Raw genomic sequence first — 19,632 nt, 5'->3', positions numbered from 1 at the left:
CTAATTATGAATTAATTGAAGTTATTAATTCTTTTAGAAAGAGGAGAGTTCCTTCTAATCACAGACGTGAGAAAGAAGCCTATCAGTGGTGAAGTCGACCAGTCTTGATTTAAAATTCAGAGTCCGCCCAGTCTGAGACCGAGACAAGACCGGGTCAAAATGCTTTCGATTCTGAGAATCAAAAAGTGGTCACGAGTACAACACCACCGTAGCTCACAGCACGATTTAAAGGATGAATACTCCATTGATCAGGAAACTTTGGGAGGAGAGAGTGGGTGACGACATGCAGCAAAGGGTTGAGGCCAGATTCAAACCCCACCGGATAAGGAGTCTAGACTCCATACATGGGGCGCGCGACATAACCACTAGACCATCGGCGCCCCCCTAAAACTTAACGTTTCTCACAAAAAAAACCTCCAACCTTTCACTATAACTGGATTCCTTTCATTGATTTAATGTAACCACTCTTCAAACCTTTTTTTTTAAAGTTGTTTGTTTCATCACCGGCGCTAACACACACACACACACACACACACACACACACTTCCATCTTCTATGTACCGCTCTCGGTCTGCATCCAAACAGCAACAGCTCCTCGCCGTCAGGGAGGCATTTGTCACAAATGTTTCACAAAATCTTTCTCTCACACGCTCTCTCTGCTCGCACGGCGCCGACTGTGATTGTTTCTCATCCGTCAGAGGAATCTGAGCGGGGCGGCTCGGGGGGGGGGAATCTGACGAGATTGTAAAAGCTCCGCCGCCGGTTTGATGTCTGGCTTTCTGGCATCTCGCTCGGAGCAGCAGGAGGAAGTGCAGAGCTTTACCTCCGACTTCTGTGTGCATCGCTTTATTGATGCTGACTTTGATAATTACATAAATATGTTAAATACATGGCTTTAAATTTCATTGTTTCCTCATTTAAAGCATTTTAGTTTATGCCTTTTTTTGATAAAAACTGTCCACTTCAAGCAGATTTTAAGGCCACAACTATACAATCAATTATTTCATCAATTGAACTTTTCCCCCAGTCGGCTGTTATGCTGCATTCAGGTGCTGCTCGGGTGGTCCAAGTTTTCGAGTTTGGAAGTCGTTCTTCCGACTTCAGTGTGTTCAAGTGATTTCAGTTCGGAAAGTCGGAATCACAACAGCAAAAAACAGCGTTGACGCCATGAAGAAGAAGATCTGTGAAATGTCACTGTTAAAAGTTATATTTGAGCAAACAGTTGATGTGCAATACGTGAATTTAAAAAAAATTGTTAACATTAACAAAACATATTTTGCCCCCATGTGATGACGATTCTGACGTCAAGTCGGGAAGTCGGGCAACTAATACTTTTCCGAGTTTCCGAGTTGTTGTTCCGACTTGAGCAGGTGTTCATGTGTATCATTTTACAACTCGGAAACTGGTTTTTCCGATGTGTCCGACACCCCTTGAATGCAGCATTATTTCTGTAAAGTGAGCCTTTTTTGTTCAGCTTGCTTCCTGGCTGTCCATGTTCTGGTGTTGTGTTCACTGACACGGTCGTTTTTTTGACGCCATATTCAGGAATGCGGGAAGTAGCACTGCTGAGGGGGCATCTGCAGCACCCCCTGAAATCAGGATCCGTCTGCAGGGGGCGCTAAATATCTTTTTTTTGCAAATCACGCGATAGTTCCCCGATATGAAACCAAGAATTTTCCGAGACATCTTCAAGCCTCTTTGTTAACCGGTGAAACCCCATAGGCACTCTTCTCCCAGCACTGGAGAGCAGCCCTCGCCTTGCAGCCCTGCAGCGTTCGTCCCCCCCGGAAATGTTTTTTAGAAAGCATTGGAGCTCTGGACACTTTGGTAGTTGCCACAGTTGCACTTTAAGACTTTATCTTTATACACGTTGTCCTCCTGTATATACTTCATTCTCTGTATTGTCAGCTCATTTATCTGACCTTTGACCCCGCTATGAGGTTTTAAATTGAATTGAATTTGAAGGACACAGCTTTTAAAACATTTTCTGAATTATTATCCAATTCCACACATTTTTCAGCGGGGCTCCCTGAGATCTGAGCGGAGGATGTGTTCGTATATATGAGAGAGACTGAAAGCAGAATGTGAGCGGGGACTGTAGGAGTGCTGACTGTGAGCTGTAGTAATAAAGCTCTAACACAGTCGGGGTCAAAGTTCACTCCCACGGGGGGCCATCCGAGCTTCAGATGTATGCAGTCATGCTGCTGCGAGGCACTTTGGATAAAAGCGGCGTCAGATAGCAGATTGTTGCTGTCGGGTAAAGATGCTCTGTCTTTAAAATGTCAAACTTTACAGACGGCGAATATAACGGCCCTCCATCCCGATGACAGTTCAGTTAAGAGTTTGACACGAGGGTTAAAAAGAGTGTCAACCGCTCAAACGCTCTTTTTTATTTGAAGACATTGATCTATACCAGCTTATTATTAGGATGCATGGTGGAGATCGAAATGATGAGCGAGGGTGGATGATCTGAAGATTAAGAGTCGATAGATGAAGGGATGAAGGTTATAGGGTCGAGGGATGTGAGATGAAGATAAGGGTTGAAAAATTAAGGAATGAAGTTAAGGGTTGAGAGATAAGGATCGAGCCATGTGGGATGAAGATAAGGGTCGAATGATGAATGGACGAGGGTCAGGATGGAGGGATGATGGATGAGGGTAAGGGTCGAGAGGTGAATGTAAGAAGGATGATGGACTGGTGTCAGACACTTGTACTGAAGGGTATTTAAGTGGCAGGACGAGCTGGTCTATGGTGACACCTACACCTTAAAGTCTTTATGTGATTTTTCACACTTAAATATAATAGAAATCAAGTATCTCCTCTGAAAATAACTCTGTGAGTCATGACTGTCTACAATGGGTGTAACACCCGAGTCCCACTGTCTGTGATGTTTTCAGAGTTTTCAGAGTCCTATCTTCACTTTGTTTACATCGTTGGGACGGCCGGCTGAATAGAAAGCATATAAAGCCTTTAAACCAGTGGTCAGATGCAAGCAAACAAAATGTCAGCAGTGCTTCATCCTTAGAGGAAGGTGAGTAAGGCCAATGTGGAGATCTGGGACACCTCAGGGTGTGTGCTGCAGCACTTCATATTTCATCAAAGAAGATGAAATATGAAGTGCTGCAGTGAGGACGACTGAGCTGAATTTCTTAGCTTGCTGCCAACGCAGCCTGTTGGCGGATAAGTGGATAAGTGACGGAACATAGATTGATGATCTCACATTAAAGGCCACATGATTTACACACACACAAACACAGACGAAGAAAACACGGCAGGAATTCTTGAATTAGAAAATAAAAATATGAACAGCTGGGAGGGAAGGAATATCGTTGGATAGCTTAAAGTTGGATCTAAGAATCAGACAGACTTAAGCTTAAAATATATAAAAAGATTCCATAGATCCCTACTAATCTTAAAAATGGCAACACACACACACACACACATACACAGAAGGGTTATGTAATATGAAACCGCTCAGGTGGGACTGATGGTCTCAGAGCTATGACCTCATGTCTGTGGTGTCATATAACACTACACATATCTCTCTCACACACACACACACACACACACACACACACACACACACACACAGTCCCTGGCTGCAAGCTGGAAGACACACCAATCAATGACTGCCAGGACATAGATGATGCAAGGCCAATGACCCCCTCACTCACTTACATGCACCAGTACACACACACACACACACACACACACACACACACACACACACACACACACACACACACACACACACACACACACACACACACACACACACACACACACACACACACACACACACACACACACACACACACACAAACACACACACACACACACACACACTATGAGAGTCCATCTTTAAATGTAATTGCATGTGTTGGGATGAAGCTGACGGGAGAATCAAACACAGAAATAAACAGAGAGGAGAAAAAGTGCATGTTTGTTAACACTGATAAATGTTCATTATAAAGGATAACGGCGTTATTCAACACAACTGTGTGAGTGACTGCCCCAAACATGACGTGGACCTTCACACTACGTCACCGGACTTCAACAGCACATCAAGACAACCCACTCAAGAACAGCGTCCAGAAACGATGCTGGAGATGTGTCTACAAGAGGAGGTCTGATGGATGGATGTAGAGGAAGAGGAGGTCTGATGGATGGATGTAGAGGAAGAGGAGGTCTGATGGATGGATGTAGAGGAAGAGGAGGTCTGATGGATGGATGGAGAGGAAGAGGAGGTCTGATGGATGTAGAGGAAGAGGAGGTCTGATGGATGGATGTAGAGGAAGAGGAGGCCTGATGGATGGATGGAGAGGAAGAGGAGGCCTGATGGATGGATGGAGAGGAAGAGGAGGTCTGATGGATGGATGGATGGAGAGGAAGAGGAGGTCTGATGGATGGATGGAGAGGAAGAGGAGGTCTGATGGATGGAGAGGAAGAGGAGGTCTGATGGATGAATGTAGAGGAAGAGGAGGTCTGATGGATGGATGTAGAGGAAGAGGAGGTCTGATGGATGGATGGAGAGGAAGAGGAGGTCTGATGGATGGATGTAGAGGAAGAGGAGGTCTGATGGATGGATGGAGAGGAAGAGGAGGTCTGATGGATGTAGAGGAAGAGGAGGTCTGATGGATGGATGGAGAGGAAGAGGAGGTCTGATGGATGGATGGAGAGGAAGAGGAGGTCTGATGGATGGATGTAGAGGAAGAGGAGGTCTGATGGATGGATGTAGAGGAAGAGGAGGTCTGATGGATGGATGGAGAGGAAGAGGAGGTCTGATGGATGGATGTAGAGGAAGAGGAGGTCTGATGGATGTAGAGGAAGAGGAGGTCTGATGGATGGATGGAGAGGAAGAGGAGGTCTGATGGATGGATGGAGAGGAAGAGGAGGTCTGATGGATGGAGAGGAAGAGGAGGTCTGATGGATGGATGGAGAGGAAGAGGAGGTCTGATGGATGTAGAGGAAGAGGAGGTCTGATGGATGTAGAGGAAGAGGAGGTCTGATGGATGGATGGATGGAGAGGAAGAGGAGGTCTGATGGATGGAGAGGAAGAGGAGGCCTGATGGATGGATGGAGAGGAAGAGGAGGTCTGATGGATGGATGTAGAGGAAGAGGAGGTCTGATGGATGGATGTAGAGGAAGAGGAGGTCTGATGGATGGATGGAGAGGAAGAGGAGGTCTGATGGATGGATGGAGAGGAAGAGGAGGTCTGATGGATGGATGGAGAGGAAGAGGAGGCCTGATGGATGGATGTAGAGGAAGAGGAGGTCTGATGGATGTAGAGGAAGAGGAGGTCTGATGGATGTAGAGGAAGAGGAGGTCTGATGGATGGATGGAGAGGAAGAGGAGGCCTGATGGATGGATGGAGAGGAAGAGGAGGTCTGATGGATGGATGGAGAGGAAGAGGAGGTCTGATGGATGGATGGAGAGGAAGAGGAGGTCTGATGGATGGATGGAGAGGAAGAGGAGGTCTGATGGATGGATGGAGAGGAAGAGGAGGCCTGATGGATGGAGAGGAAGAGGAGGTCTGATGGATGGAGAGGAAGAGGAGGTCTGATGGATGTAGAGGAAGAGGAGGTCTGATGGATGTAGAGGAAGAGGAGGTCTGATGGATGTAGAGGAAGAGGAGGCCTGATGGATGTAGAGGAAGAGGAGGTCTGATGGATGGAGAGGAAGAGGAGGCCTGATGGATGGATGGAGAGGAAGAGGAGGTCTGATGGATGGATGGAGAGGAAGAGGAGGTCTGATGGATGGATGGAGAGGAAGAGGAGGCCTGATGGATGGATGGAGAGGAAGAGGAGGCCTGATGGATGGATGGAGAGGAAGAGGAGGATCTTTTGTTCTGTTATTGCAGCTCTTCAGACATCTGTCATTCTTCTTCTGTTATTCAGAGTTTTGTCATCATCACTCCGACACTCTGATCAGAATATTCAATCATTAACCCGTCATGTTTCTTTCACTTCAGACGCTTCACTCAAATCTGAGTTAGAGACGATTGTTCCTGCTTTATTACTTCCTGGCTTGTCTCCTTTGATTCCTCTTTTGAAGTCCTCACCTCGATCGTCTTCAGAGTATCCAAAAAGCTGCCACACCATGCTGCTATAATGAATATAAACGTCTTCATTAGGGATTCTTAAAAACATTCACTTAATGTATGATCAGTGATGAACATTACGGCGCTGCGCTGTAATAATCTGTACAAGCTGCAGGCACATTATATAATTCAATTTACATCTCTGTGTGAAATTGTTTCCTCTCCCTGTGTGACCACAGTCGTCGAATGTAAACCGCGCTCCGTGTCCTGCAGCGCACCCGGGGAGCTCAGAGAGGAGCGAGATGCTTTTTCTCCCACAGAAAGAACCCATCTCTGATATCCATATTTAATTAGAACTGCACTTACATTTCCATCCTGCTCAGCTTCTCATGTCATGAGGCTTCACTGCACTGCTGGATTTCTCTATCAAGAGCTGCAACCTGCAGCTAGAAGTGCAGCGGGAATGCTGCAGGAAGCTGTGTTTTCATATCTTTAACTTAGAAGTGCCGTGCATGATCATTTAAATGTTGCAAAAAAAAACTTAATCTAGCCTGGTGGACTCATGAACACAGTGTTTCTGACATGAAAGGAAGAATGTGCGACATGTTCCACATAAATATATCATGAATAAAGTCTGTCCTGTGTAAATGTGTCTCTGAGTCATGACTGTCTACAATGAGGGAGAAGCTCAAGTCCCGCTGGCTGTGTTGTTGTCAGAGCCGTGTTTACATGGACGGGACGGCCGGCTCCTCCCCTTGTGTATAAAAGCTGTTTTAGTGAAGAACTAGAGAGAAGAAGAAGAACATACTCACTGATTATTTGGATGTTAGTAAGAGTTTTTAGATCACGCTCATTCTGCGCTAACATTAGCATGCTAACACAACAATGCAGGACACAGGTGATTGCAGCTCGAGCCGATGACAGCTCTCTGTTATACATTAAATTTGGGCTGCAGTACCCCTTTTAAAAGCTAGGTGTCAGAGTTACATATCGCTCCTTTAAATGTAAAAATGTTCAAAAGAAAATGAGCACAGAAATTAAACTTTGATTTAATCCGGCTGCGCTGTGTTGAAGGTGTGACTGACATTTCAGAGACAAAAGGACTTCTTCAAAGAAACGAGGGCAGAGTTATAACAACTCTTCTTTGTTGGAAACCTCCTGAGTGTGGACAGTCACATCTCCCTCTGCGCTCCACTTGTTCCTTCTTTTTCTTTGGTTTGAACTTAATCTCTTCCCCTGCCTTCTTACAGTCTGCTTTTCTGTGCACGTCAATATTTCTTGCTCCATTTACATTTTAGTCTCGCTCTCTCTTTAACTCCTCTCCTCTCTCTCCATCTTCATGCTAAAAGTATCTCCACTCTCTCTACCTTCGCTGCCTGACGTCCCGTCTTCTGCTGCAGTATTACACAACTCGCCCTCTTTCATCGTCTCACCCTTTCTACTCTCTTCGCAGGGCTTTATGCAAATGAAGATGATCCGAAAAAACCACGCAGATACATTTATACGAAGAAAGAGCTCAGCAGGAAACCTCACATTAAAGCAAACATCAACCATGAAAAAGAAAAACAAGTGATTTACAAACACACTCCTGCACCAATAAACGTCTGGATGTTTTACACCTGCATCCCTCACATCTGCACACCTGAAAATATCGAGATCATTTCAGAAGTACTGCTGTGAGGATTCTCCTGACATGGATGTTCACACATGCACCTCACAGCAGGAGAATATCTGTCAGACGGGGGGGGGGGGGGGGGGGGGGGGGGGGGGGGTCTCCCGAGGTAAGACAAGACGTAAAAAACAATGCAAAAGTAGCGGACGTTCATGTTTATCACACTTTAAAGGTGAATGACATTAACTTTACTAACTTTACTGAAACATGAGGATTTTTACAAACTGAGATATTCCTGACCCTTCAGTTGTGACTTGACGATCAAAACTCACCATCACACAGCCGTGCAGCCCAGAGAAGCTTAAACGCACAGTATGGAAACTCCACCACCAGGGGGCTCTCAACCAAAATAATAACAAGGACTGTGTCGTCCTCACAACCACCGCCGTCCTCCTTCATGCACGGCCTGCTCCGACCTCTGGAGGATGTGCTGATAAGTTTTGTTCCCACTGGAGGCTTCTGCTTTATTACGTCGATAACTCTCTCAGAACGCTCCGTTTTGGTGTGTGTGTCTCTTTAAATGCAATGAGCCCCGCCCCCTGAGTTTTCCCCGTAGACATCCCTCCTCTGTAGCGAGAATAAAAATGGAAGACCTGTGCTAAAGTTTTGTTCTAGTCTGGGGGTGGAGTCCATGGGTGGAGATACCAGGGGAGGGGAGGGGATTTTTTAAAAATAGAATCCCACTGTGACATCACAAGGAGAGCACATTTGAAACAGAGCATTTTCCTCTGTGTTGTAAGACTTATGCAGACCACAAACAAAGGACTGGATGGTTTATTTCACATGTTGTGGGTCAGTAGACTCTCAGGTTACACAGATATATGTTCAAAAACACTGTAAAAGTGATATTATATCCCCTTTAATACTTTATTCCATTCTGATTATTTTGGAAACTAAGGCCCTGACTCCATCTAGCGGTTTATTTGTTTTTCTGAGCGCCAGCGTCTTTTTTCAACGAGTAGAGAGCGTTTGCAGCAGCGGGCGGCCGTCTGGAGAACAAAGTGCAGCTCTCGGAGGTAAATATCATACTGTTTGAAATGAGCGCCGGTGACTTTAACATCGCCGTATCTATGCAGGAGGAGCGGCCGCAGAAAAGAGCGGAGCATCTGGTTACTTTTGCACTAAAGTCGTAGCGATGTTTACATCCAGACTTGTTGTGCAGAGATGCCGCAGCCGAACCAGAGTGAAGCATTTCATGTCGTAACATTTTAATTGGGTTTATCGAGTTCAGCTGAGTCACATCCCTGCTCCTCTGCGCTCCTTCAAACCGCTCGTTTGATGCAGTTTGTCCCTGGCTGGCTGGCTGGCTGCTATACAATACCCTCATCAAGCACACAATGACAAGTCCTCTTATTTACAGCTGCATCGCGCAGCCAGTGTGCGGCAAAGTGTGTGCGTTGGCGGGCGAGAAAGACAAAGGCGGGGAGAGAGAGGAGGGAACTGAGAAAATCTCGAGACGGAGACGAGACAGATGAACAAAGAGCGGGAGAGAGGAAGGGCTGGAAGACAATCAGCCTGTCCATCAACAAATGGAAATGTTCCGAGCACAGCGGGCGGCCATCGCAGAAAAGTACACATGAATATTAAGCACGGGCGCCATACACGAGCGCTTCACTTTAAGTACGGCAAATAAACACAAAGATTAAGACTACTAGTAACAGCGTTGAATTCACACCCGCCCACACAGTGTACACGCGGCTCCGCTAAGTGCAGCATTGCAGGCTCATTTAGCCCACATCTCGGGTGTAATGTTGTGTTTACAACACCCCAGGGAGCAGCCTCTCTCCCTCTGCTCCTCTCCTCTTCCTCCTGAGACTGAGGAGGGGAAAAACACACAGAAAGAAGACCGGAGAGGTTTGGAAACACTTTTATCTTCTTAAAACATCCAACTTCTCTGCCTGCACACGTCGTCATCGTCATGGTGATCTGACTCTTTGTCTGTTTCTGAATCATTACATCATTTATATTCATCATAACAACATCTTTAGAAGCTCTGACAAGCGTTCCTTCTTTTAACTCAACATCATCATACCTGCACCTTTTCAGATCTCGTCTCACTTGAAGGTGTAAAACTCACATCTCTAACATCGCTCCTGCACATGCACAAACAGGATGTGTGTGTATTTCAGCCTCTGTGTGTGTGTTGCATAAATAGCAGAGAGTAAAAAATTGAATTTCCCCTCACAGGATTATCAGAGTGTACTTAATATCGAAATCATATCTCTCATAACACAACTGTCCAAAAGATTTAAGAACATAAAAATAATGTTGTAAAAATCATGAATCATGGGGCTGCACGCTGGAGCAGTGGTTAGCGCTGACGCCTCACAGCGAGGAGGTTTGAATCCCCGTCTGTCAGGAGTCTCTCTGTGTGGAGTCTGCATGTTCTTCATGTGTGAGTTCTCTCCGTCTTCCTCCCACAGTCCAAACACATGCTCGTTAGGTTAATTGGAGACTCTAAATTGTCCGTAGGTGTGAATGTGAGTGTGTCTGGTTGTCTGTCTCTAAATGTCAGCTCTGTGATTGGCTGGTGAACAGTCCAGAGTGTAACCCCGCCTCTCGCCCAATGAAAGCTGAGATCGGCTACAGCCCCCCCATCGCTCTGAACGGGAAAAACGGTATAGAAAATGGATGGAGGGATCGAAGTTAGGAAAGCTGCAGACATAATTTCCTCTTCTTAGGAACGTTCACTAAATGTTGGAATCAAGTGAAACAAACACAAGTTGACTTCCCAGCAGCCTTTGCAAAAATATGACCATTGTTATGTATCACATATACTGGAGCTGATTTCACGTCTACACCATGAACCGATGTGGGGTTGGGTTAGTCTCAAAAGATGCATTGTCAGCTCTGTGATTGGCTGGAGGACAGTCCAGGGTGTAACCCCGCCTCTCGCCCAATGACAGCTGAGATCGGCTCCAGCCCCCCTGTGACCCTGAACAGGGAAAGCGGTAAGTACAGACACCACTCCGAGTGTGATTACCAACTCATCAATTGATTATTTAACAGCAGTTACACCATCAGAGTCTGCATGTCATCAGCACACAAAGCGACTCGACAAAACAACAACAGCTTCCATCCCACAGAGCAGCAGGCCATACCTGCCAGCCAAAAAATATTCATTACACAACAGAGTAGTAGGTTGTGACCGCAGAAATCTGACCTGTTGTGTAAACAGACAAAAGGAGCATGAAGCAGTGAGTCAGACAAAGAGAGCTCGACGCCTCCTTCTCCCTCCGCTGCGTCTGCTCACCGAGCATCTGTGTTTCAGCGCGGAGAGCCGAGTCGCTCCTCTGCGATGATGTGCTGAGAAAATAAAACCCGGAGTGTTTCTGTGTCGCTGCTGCTGCTGCTGCTGCTGCACCCTGAAGGTGAGGTGAGGAAGAAGACTGAGGAGTGTTTCATGGCTGAACGGGTCTCTGATGTACAGCTGACACAATTCCTGCGATGTGCAGCGCTCGATACTGAGCCGATGTCGCTAATGCTACATGCTAACACGTAAGAATACACTATTTGTGGGGAAATGGCAGGTGTGTAAGATGAGCCTAAAGGTAAAGAAAGGAGAGGATTTGCAGCTTTGAAGCTAAACGCTGATGGATCTAACATGCAAAAATAACTTCAATCTTTATGCAGGATTTTGTCACAGGAAGTATTTTCATGGCGTTTAGTCCCATGTTATGAACAAGCTAGACTTGAGTGCCGACGTAAAACTGATGAGGGTGCAGGATGCTTCAAACAAACTAATTTGTTGGGACACATTCAAAGGCAAAAGCTCACGATTCACTCCGACAAAGGAAAAGTCGAGGAAGTTATTGTGTCTAAAATGAGGCTCAAAAGCACGAGATAGGACAGAGTCAGAAATCGGGGCGAGAGAAAGAGAGGAAGTGGGGGAATGACCAAGCGGCAACCTCCGGTCTTGAAAAATGTAATGAATTCTCAAAACAGGAACAACTAGCCTTCTTGGTTTACGCCACTAAAAGTAACTTCTTTGCTGTGTAATCGTTGGAGAGAGAAAAGTGTAAGCACCAAACAATTCTCTTCTGCATTCTGATCACATGTTTGGCCCCAACTGGAGCATTTTAAAAATAATTTTGTTTTAGTATGTTTTGTTTTTTTCTTGGTTCTGGACAGTGAATAACGCACGCGCTCGCACCTGACTGCAGGCGCTGACGTCTGGACCGCACTGAGCGCACCGATTGTCTTCAGGTGATCCGGGCAACTCAACACAACTCCCAAACACACAAAAAGTGTCACTTGCGACCCCATTATCTCAACAGGTGAGCCACGTGTGGGCGGAGTCTTCATATCAAGGCGGAGCGAAACCAAGCGAGAGACGAATCACGTCGGCAGAAAGCAGCTGCACAAAAACGACAATCAGAACGGAAAAGGTTTAGCCTTTCAGACCTCACAGTGGACAGCTCTCCTTTTCCTCTCTCTCTCCCTCTCTCTCTCTCTCTCTCTGTCTCTCTCTGGTCACCTGCAGAGAGTTCAGACATGTTCACTGGTCCTAAATGCCGAACGTATGGGCAGAAAATGTACCTCTGCCGGAGTACTTTAAGCCCTGCCCCCAAAATCTGCATCCTTTAACACCTGTGGTCAAAATGGTTTTCTTTTTTCCTTTTTAGAGAGAGAAAAAAACCCATTTACTTCTGAGCCACGTTGTGTTGTGCACATTTTGAGTTTTTAAAAGGATATTTCGATGCTGAAATGTTGCAGACATATATGTGCAGTTCAAAGTGTGCAGGAGAATGCATGTGTCTCCTTTACACCCTATGAAACAGATTTAGTATTTTTAAAGCTTCTATCGATCATTATAATAACAGAGACTGCATCGTTTAAAAACAGGTAGTATTGAAGTATCAAACATTTTGAAAAGCACACTTCGACCTCTGCAACCGAGGTCACCACACGACCTCCACCTCGGAGTGTGACACAGTATCAGCAGAGAGTTTCAATACACAGGAGAATAATGTGAACCATGCATCACATGACATGCAGGAAAAAACTTAGAACAAAGGAAACTTCCCAACAGCCGCCCCGATAAGTGGCATCCCCGAGGAACAAAGAGTGTGAACCTTTAAAGCGGCTGCAGACGGGCCGTTCCCCAAACCTTAGAAAGCAACTAAAAAACACAAGAGGACGCTTTTTATGATTTATCATTCATTGTCAATTAAGATCCACAGCAGGAGCCCACAATCCCATCTGATGTGTTTTCACCATCCTCACAGCGCTTTGAGTATTTAATCCCGGAAAACAGGACCCTGATTTAGAGATCTAAATCTTACAAACACTGCGCGGCTGCACCGTGGACACAAAGAAAAGGCTGGGAGCGCGTTGCACGACTTCACAGGTACAGCTTTTGTTTGAAACATCACACGATGTCATTTGTTTTGAAGAGATGGAAGTCAGGCTTTGATGGTTTTATACAGAGACAGGAACTTTTTAATGCTGTTTTTAATTGAAGAATGTGTTTTGGATTCCACTTTGAAGCTGAACTGATGAAAACAAATGCTTGCTGAAATGACACCCAGCCTCAGGTTCTGTCTTTGCACAGAGGGAGATACATGTAAGGTACATCGATGTGTACGTTTCTTTGTTCCCCAGCATGCAAACAAAGGCAGTCCAGCACAAAGCAGAGGATTCATCACTACAATGATTCATTTTCTAGTCAACATAAGCGTCTAAATCATTTTAAAACTGCTTATTTTTTTAGTTAAATGTTTTCGGCTTTGGTCAGATTAAAGATATATTTCAAGAAGTCTCATTTGGGATATTTTTTGTGGAGGGGGGGGGGGCGTGCTTTTGGTGCCTTTATGTTCGAGAGAGTAGGGAATGACATTCATAGGATTTGAACCTGGGAGCACCACAGCGTCCGTACATGGGGTACGCACACTAACCACCAGCTAATCAGAGAAAGTCAGCGGTTATTTTGGACTCCATTAGTGTCTTCAAAACCTTTTCACTTTGGAGCCACATGGTGACTAAATGATGAAGGAGGACGGGAATAGACAACTGCACTGTACATGTTGTGTGTGCAGCCACATTAGCATGACATGTACCAACAATAGCTTTAGGAAGGATTATGATTTTCTCAGGGGAAAAAAAAAACAACAAGGCGAACGCGCAAACATCTCATCCTTTGTACAGCAGCGTGACATTCCCCGGCTGTTAGCAGCCACGCTCCACACAGCCACAGGCGCTCCCTTTGTCTGAATGAAAGTGTCACAAGCAGCACAAACATCACTTAATAAAAAAACACGGCTCATCGTGTCTCCCGGGGCTCAGAGAATACAGTGAGCTCTTCATAATACAGTAAATGACCACAATTACCAACAAAGGGGGGGGGGGGGGGGGGGGGGTGTCACACAGTCACAGGGTCACATTTTATTTCCCCCTCATATCCAACAAAGAACATCCCTCAAACATCTGCCCTCACTGGCTCATCTCATGTGCAGGACAACTTTAAAAAAAATAAAACAGAAAAACATCAGTCTGCACCTCTTTTCTTCTTCTCTCCTCCAACTCGCTGCCATTTCCATAAATTATGGAGGGAGGGATGCTATATTTGGAGCCAGCGAAGGGAGCGGAGGGGGGGCTTTGTTCAGCACACATGAAAGCAGCTCTCTCATTCAGGTTCACTGTAATGCTCCGTGCATGCTGATGGCTATTTATTGACAACGTGGGACGGGAGCTCAATACAGAGACTCCTCCAGTCAAGGAGGATGGAGCACACACACAGAACCACTTGCATGTGCACATCGGTGCGTTTTTAACCCTCACTGCCTATTGTGTGCGGGTTTTATTGTGCACAAGAGACATGGGATTAAAACCCCATCAACCAGTGCAATTAACAACCTGTAAATCAGCCATTCAAGCTTCTGCTGGAGCCGCTTCTAATGAGGGTGTTTGACACATGCAGCACCTCACCATCTTGGACTGACATCCCTCCACCGCTTAAAAAAAGCAAACCAGCGGAGGGAACATTATCTGGTGGGTTCAACAGTCTCTTTCAGCAGAGCTGTGAGGCCCTTGACCGTACAGAGACAATGCACCCGATGAGATATTTAGCCTCCTTTGTTTGTAATTAGAAATATTCACTGATAGGCCGGCTGGAAACAAAAGAGCAGAGCGAGGACGACTCAGCCGAGCGCATCCAGCGCTGCTCTCTTGTTCGTCTGCTGTAATTAATTCAGCTCACTAACTCGTAAATCTTTTATGTCCCTGTCCCTCCTCCTCCACGCTAGGTATCACTTTCGCGGCAGGAGGAAGGGAAAAAAAACACACAGGCTGATGGAAATATAAAAACATCTCCAGGAGCGCGCCACTCCGCTCCAACCTGCGCGTTAAAGACAGAGCCGAATCAGTACACATGTCTGAAAATAAAAGGGAAAACGAAAGGGCAGTGATGAACTAAACACACGTACATGGCCCTGACTTTTCCTCCCTCCTCACAACGACCGTGTTTGTGTTTTTTGGTGTAGGGGTGCGTCTACATTCTGCGCCCATTGAAACGCGCCTCTCTCCGCCTACCTCCACAATCAGCGTGTTCTCCTCCCCGCACACAGAAACGACCCAGAACAAAATGGGAAAGTAGCAGGTTTTCCAGCAGAATCCCGGGAGCCCCGCTTTCCTCCGCCGCTTCACGCCTCCTCCTCCTCCTACTCCTCCCGTCGCCATGGCTGTGTCCCCGAAATCCCCCCCACTCCTCCGCGGCTTTCCGCCAGTGATTTCCAGGCTCTTGCTCCGCTTGTTTACCGGAGAAGACAGTCCGAGTGCTCCTGCTTCATCCCGTCGACCCGTCTCTCCTTCTCTACACTGTGTTGTTTACGGTGTCTCTCACTCTCTCCCGGTTCGCCAGTGCAGACGCGCTATTGGTTTCCAGCACTCGCCCAGTGCGCAGGCTCATTAAGGTAGAGCGGAACAGCTGGGGAAGCCTGGCTACAAGAGAGTGGGGATGCAGGTTGGTCGGTCTGCGCGGGTATCATTGAGGAGGAGAAAGAGGGAGGGACGGAGAGAGAGAGAGAGAGAGAGTGAGGGAGAGAGAGAGAAAGACGTGATGGATGTTGTTGCAATGGCGCCTTGCCAACACCAGGAGCGCTGCAGAAACACAAAGACATCCCTGTTTCTTTCTCAACATTAAACTGTAAAATCAGGATCTGAAATAATGCACAACGAAAAAACGATTTATAATGAAGAGGTTGATTACAGCTAAAATGTTCATATTCTTCAGTGTGTGTGTCCTGTGAAGGGTTAACTCGGGAGAAATATGATGATTGCTTTCTAAGGCTGGCCACACACTAGACGGTTTTCAAATCTTAAAGTCTTTAAATGTGATTTTTCACACTTAAATATAAATCAAGTATATCCTCTGAAAATAACTCTGTGAGTCATGACTGTCTACAATGGGTGTAACACCCGAGTCCCACTGTCTGTGATGTTTTCAGAGTTTTCAGAGTCCTATCTTCACTTTGTTTACATCGCCCGGACGGCCGGCTGACTCCTCCCCTCACGTATAAAAGTTGTTTAATTGAGGGACTAGAGAAAAGAAGAATAACATACTGTACTCACTGATTAACTGTGTTTCTAGATCACGCTCATTTCAGGTAAATTTACATGCAGTGTGAAGATACGAGCATAATAAAGATCGCTAGCATTAGCATGCTAACACAACAATGCAGCGCGAGTTGTTTTGGTTTCATGCTGGTGCTCAAGGGCGATATCTGCTGGATCAAAACATCACATATAAAGACTTTAACCATTTTAAAGACCACAGACATGAGGACAGTTTCAACCCATTTTTTTTACATTATAATCCTCTGAACGCACACACTAGATGCTTCGAGCACACTACGAGACAACACACGTGCTGTTTGTAGTTACGATTTCAGAGAGACTCCAGATCAAACCTCGCGTGAACAAACGTGACTTCAGAAGAAAAACAAATATGGACGATCAATGTCGACAGCTGGCCTGCGTTTCTGTTTTGCAGCAAAAAATAAAAAAACGTGGTCCTCTTTATATTCCACTTGGAATGGCTCGGGGGAACAGATGTGTTCATGTTGGCTTCATGTTTGTGAGCTGTGAAAGGACACAACATCAGGTTGGAGACGCTTCCCGCTCTTTCTGCTCTCATTGTGAGCCAATAGACGTTGGATGCAGCCTGATCTGGAATTGTAAATATCGTTGGGAGGCCGAGGAGGCTCCGACTTTATATATAAGGGCAGTGAAATAATCATATTAACACCACACACTTGATGATTATTAAACTGTCTTAGCTCCTTTTAGATTCGCAGGTCAGGGCAGGACTTTAACACCCCTGTCTCGCCCACAGTCTACTGTTGTCATTATTTTCCTTTAAACACCTGAAAAAAGTGGGCCGTCTTATATTCAGGGTCTAGCCTTTTTAAATGGCAAAATACGTTCACAACAAAAGCTGCTAATACAGCGGGTGCACCGCTCATGACTGAGGCCAGCTGTCAATCAAAGCTGCAGTGCCGGGGGAGAGACACCAGGGGGAGACAACACAGGACTATCATACTCACTTTCAGCTTTAATGAGGTCAGTCTGGGACACCTGTTGAGAAGCGTTGTGAGATGTGTAGCTCAAAAACCTCCTTATTGATCTGATACTGGCGTCAGTAATAGCTCTCATTTCAGCCTCTGCCTGAAACGCTTTATTTCAGCTGCTGTCTCTTTAAGGCCCCGCCTCCCCACTTACCTCCTTTCCTCTGATTGGCCAGCTCTGTGTGCAGTCGCAGGTACATTTTGAGTGAGCGTCCGGGTTGGGCGTGTCCTTGAAAGAGCTGCCGGGGTGGGCGTGTCCTACAACTTTGCTCCATGCTTTGCTCTGATAGGTCGACAGAACGTCAGGTTCTGTTCAAGTCTTGCCAAGTTCAGAGCAGCAGGAAACCACGTCCAGGGATTTCACCTATGTATCTTGTGTGTAAAAAGACTTTGCTGAGGTTTAGTATGAACATCCAGCATCGAAACATTATGTGTTTTATGTATTTAAAAATGGGTCAGCAGAATAAATCTCCTTTAAGGTTTGTTGTTAATTTTAGTGAGGGTGATGTCAGCCAATCATTGACTCATCGCCACAGAACCTCAAATCTGAAACGCTGCGTTTAGCAACACCTAACATCAATTAACGTATTTTAAATGCCAGAGACGACAGCTTTGACTGACTTACATGTCACCTCATTTTCACATATACCCCATTAGCACCTTTATATGTGCTAAATTGTGTGTGTGTGTGTGTGTGTGTGTGTGTGTGTGTGTGTGTGTGTGTGTGTGTGTGTGTGTGTGTGTGTGTGTTAATTAATCAGTGGGAGGATTAGATTAAAGGCAGGGTTGGTAATTTCCTCCAGAAATGAATAACTCATGTTCTCTGAAAAAGGAACAAAGAAAATCCATCATCTGTATCAGTTTGTAAGTCTGTAAAAACTTTGACCAATGTCTGCCACAAGGTACCAATCTGATGAACCAATCAGACGCCTCCTTGTCTCCCTGCTCGTTCTCTACCTCTTGCGTGCTCTAGACCACGCTCAAAGCGTGTCACAGATGACCGAGTTTATACTGTGAGTTTGTCGAGAAAATAGTCAAGTTTTTTGAACATGTATTATGATAACGTTTTCTGCAGCGGGAGATTTTCCCGGTGGCGGTCTCAGGAGGCAGGACATGATGACGATGACCCACGCTATGATGACATGTTTTGCCTTTACATCAATGCTGGGTGTAATTCAAAAATATTCCCGTATCAACTAAAGCGCTGAGAGAAGAGAAAACACAGTATTTTTTTTTTGTGACATGCACAAAGATAACACCGGTTGCACGCCGGTCGCAGGATGTGAACGTTATCATCCTCTCCTGCTCGCTCATGGTTCAATTTCCTGGATATTTCCAGCTGCATTCCCACATCAGCTCTCCCCGAGATTTACAAAGCACTTTGGTAAATGGCTCCTTGGACATGCAGTTCAACTGTCTTCTGACGACTCAAAGAACTGCACGGCAGGTCACACCTACACATGCACACACTGATGGTCGAGGCTGCTGAGTTCAGAAGTATTCTTATTCCTACGAGAGATTCAGACTTTTGAGTTTGAATCAGTCGATTGTAAGATGATGATGATGAAGAGTAAAGAATATCTTTTCCACCTTTTCAAACAGTCCCCCTGTGGTCTAAATGAAACATCTGTGCTGTGCTTTGGTCTAAATATAACATGAATCAAGCACCAGAGGAGGTTTGTGACCCTGAATAAACCAGCTCTCTCAGAACGCTCCGTTTTGGTGTGTGTGTCTCTTTAAATGTAATGAGCATTTTTACTCGATCTTGTCTCGGTCTTGGACTGGGCGGACTCCAGATTTTAAATCGGTACTAAATGAGTACACGCCCCCTGCACACAACATGATGATTTTTCAGTGATATTTAAGGTCTTGGTCTTGTCTCTGTCTCGCCCTGCCTTGGTCTTGGTCTTGGTCTTGGTCTTGGTCTTGGTCTTGGTCTTGGTCTTGGTCTTGACTCGGTCTTTATTCCTTAATGTCTTGGTCTTGACCCGGTCTCGTCCTGTCTTGGTCTTGTCTCGGTCTCGGAGCACTCTGGTCTCAGGTATGTCTTGGTCACGGATAGTGTTGTCTTGACTACAACACTATAAAAAAGGTAAAGACTCAAAAAGGCAAAGCGCTTACAATAATTATCAAAATGACTGATAATCACAGGAAGTTATAGCAGCACTCAGACCACAGCCAGAAGAAAGAGGCCAACAGGAAGGAGAAATTCATTTTTCTGAGAAATCACCCACGAACCTACCTGAGCTGCCCTTTCCTTAAATACACCGTGGCTGCTGTCAGGCAGGAAATCGATGTCATGAAAGTCCTGTTGAGCAGCACTCCACAAGTCCAAACATATAATCAAATCTACAGAC

General features: G+C 45.7%; 1 protein-coding gene across 1 annotated transcript in view; it reads right to left on the bottom strand.

The window, feature by feature from the left end:
* Positions 1–15,535, bottom strand: part of mmp24 (matrix metallopeptidase 24) — a 70,654-nt gene extending 55,119 nt beyond the window's left edge. The window contains exon 1 of the mRNA XM_061041541.1: positions 15,243–15,535. Coding sequence (XP_060897524.1) covers positions 15,243–15,389 — 147 coding nt within the window. The 5' untranslated portion in view covers positions 15,390–15,535. The remainder of the gene's footprint in view (positions 1–15,242) is intronic.
* Positions 15,536–19,632: the final 4,097 nt, after the last annotated feature.

Source organism: Labrus mixtus, chromosome 7 (assembly GCF_963584025.1).
Source record: "Labrus mixtus chromosome 7, fLabMix1.1, whole genome shotgun sequence".
NCBI classification, from domain to species: domain Eukaryota; kingdom Metazoa; phylum Chordata; class Actinopteri; order Labriformes; family Labridae; genus Labrus; species Labrus mixtus.
Note: the sequence above shows the minus strand (reverse complement) of the source record. Positions and strands in the feature narration are given on the sequence as shown.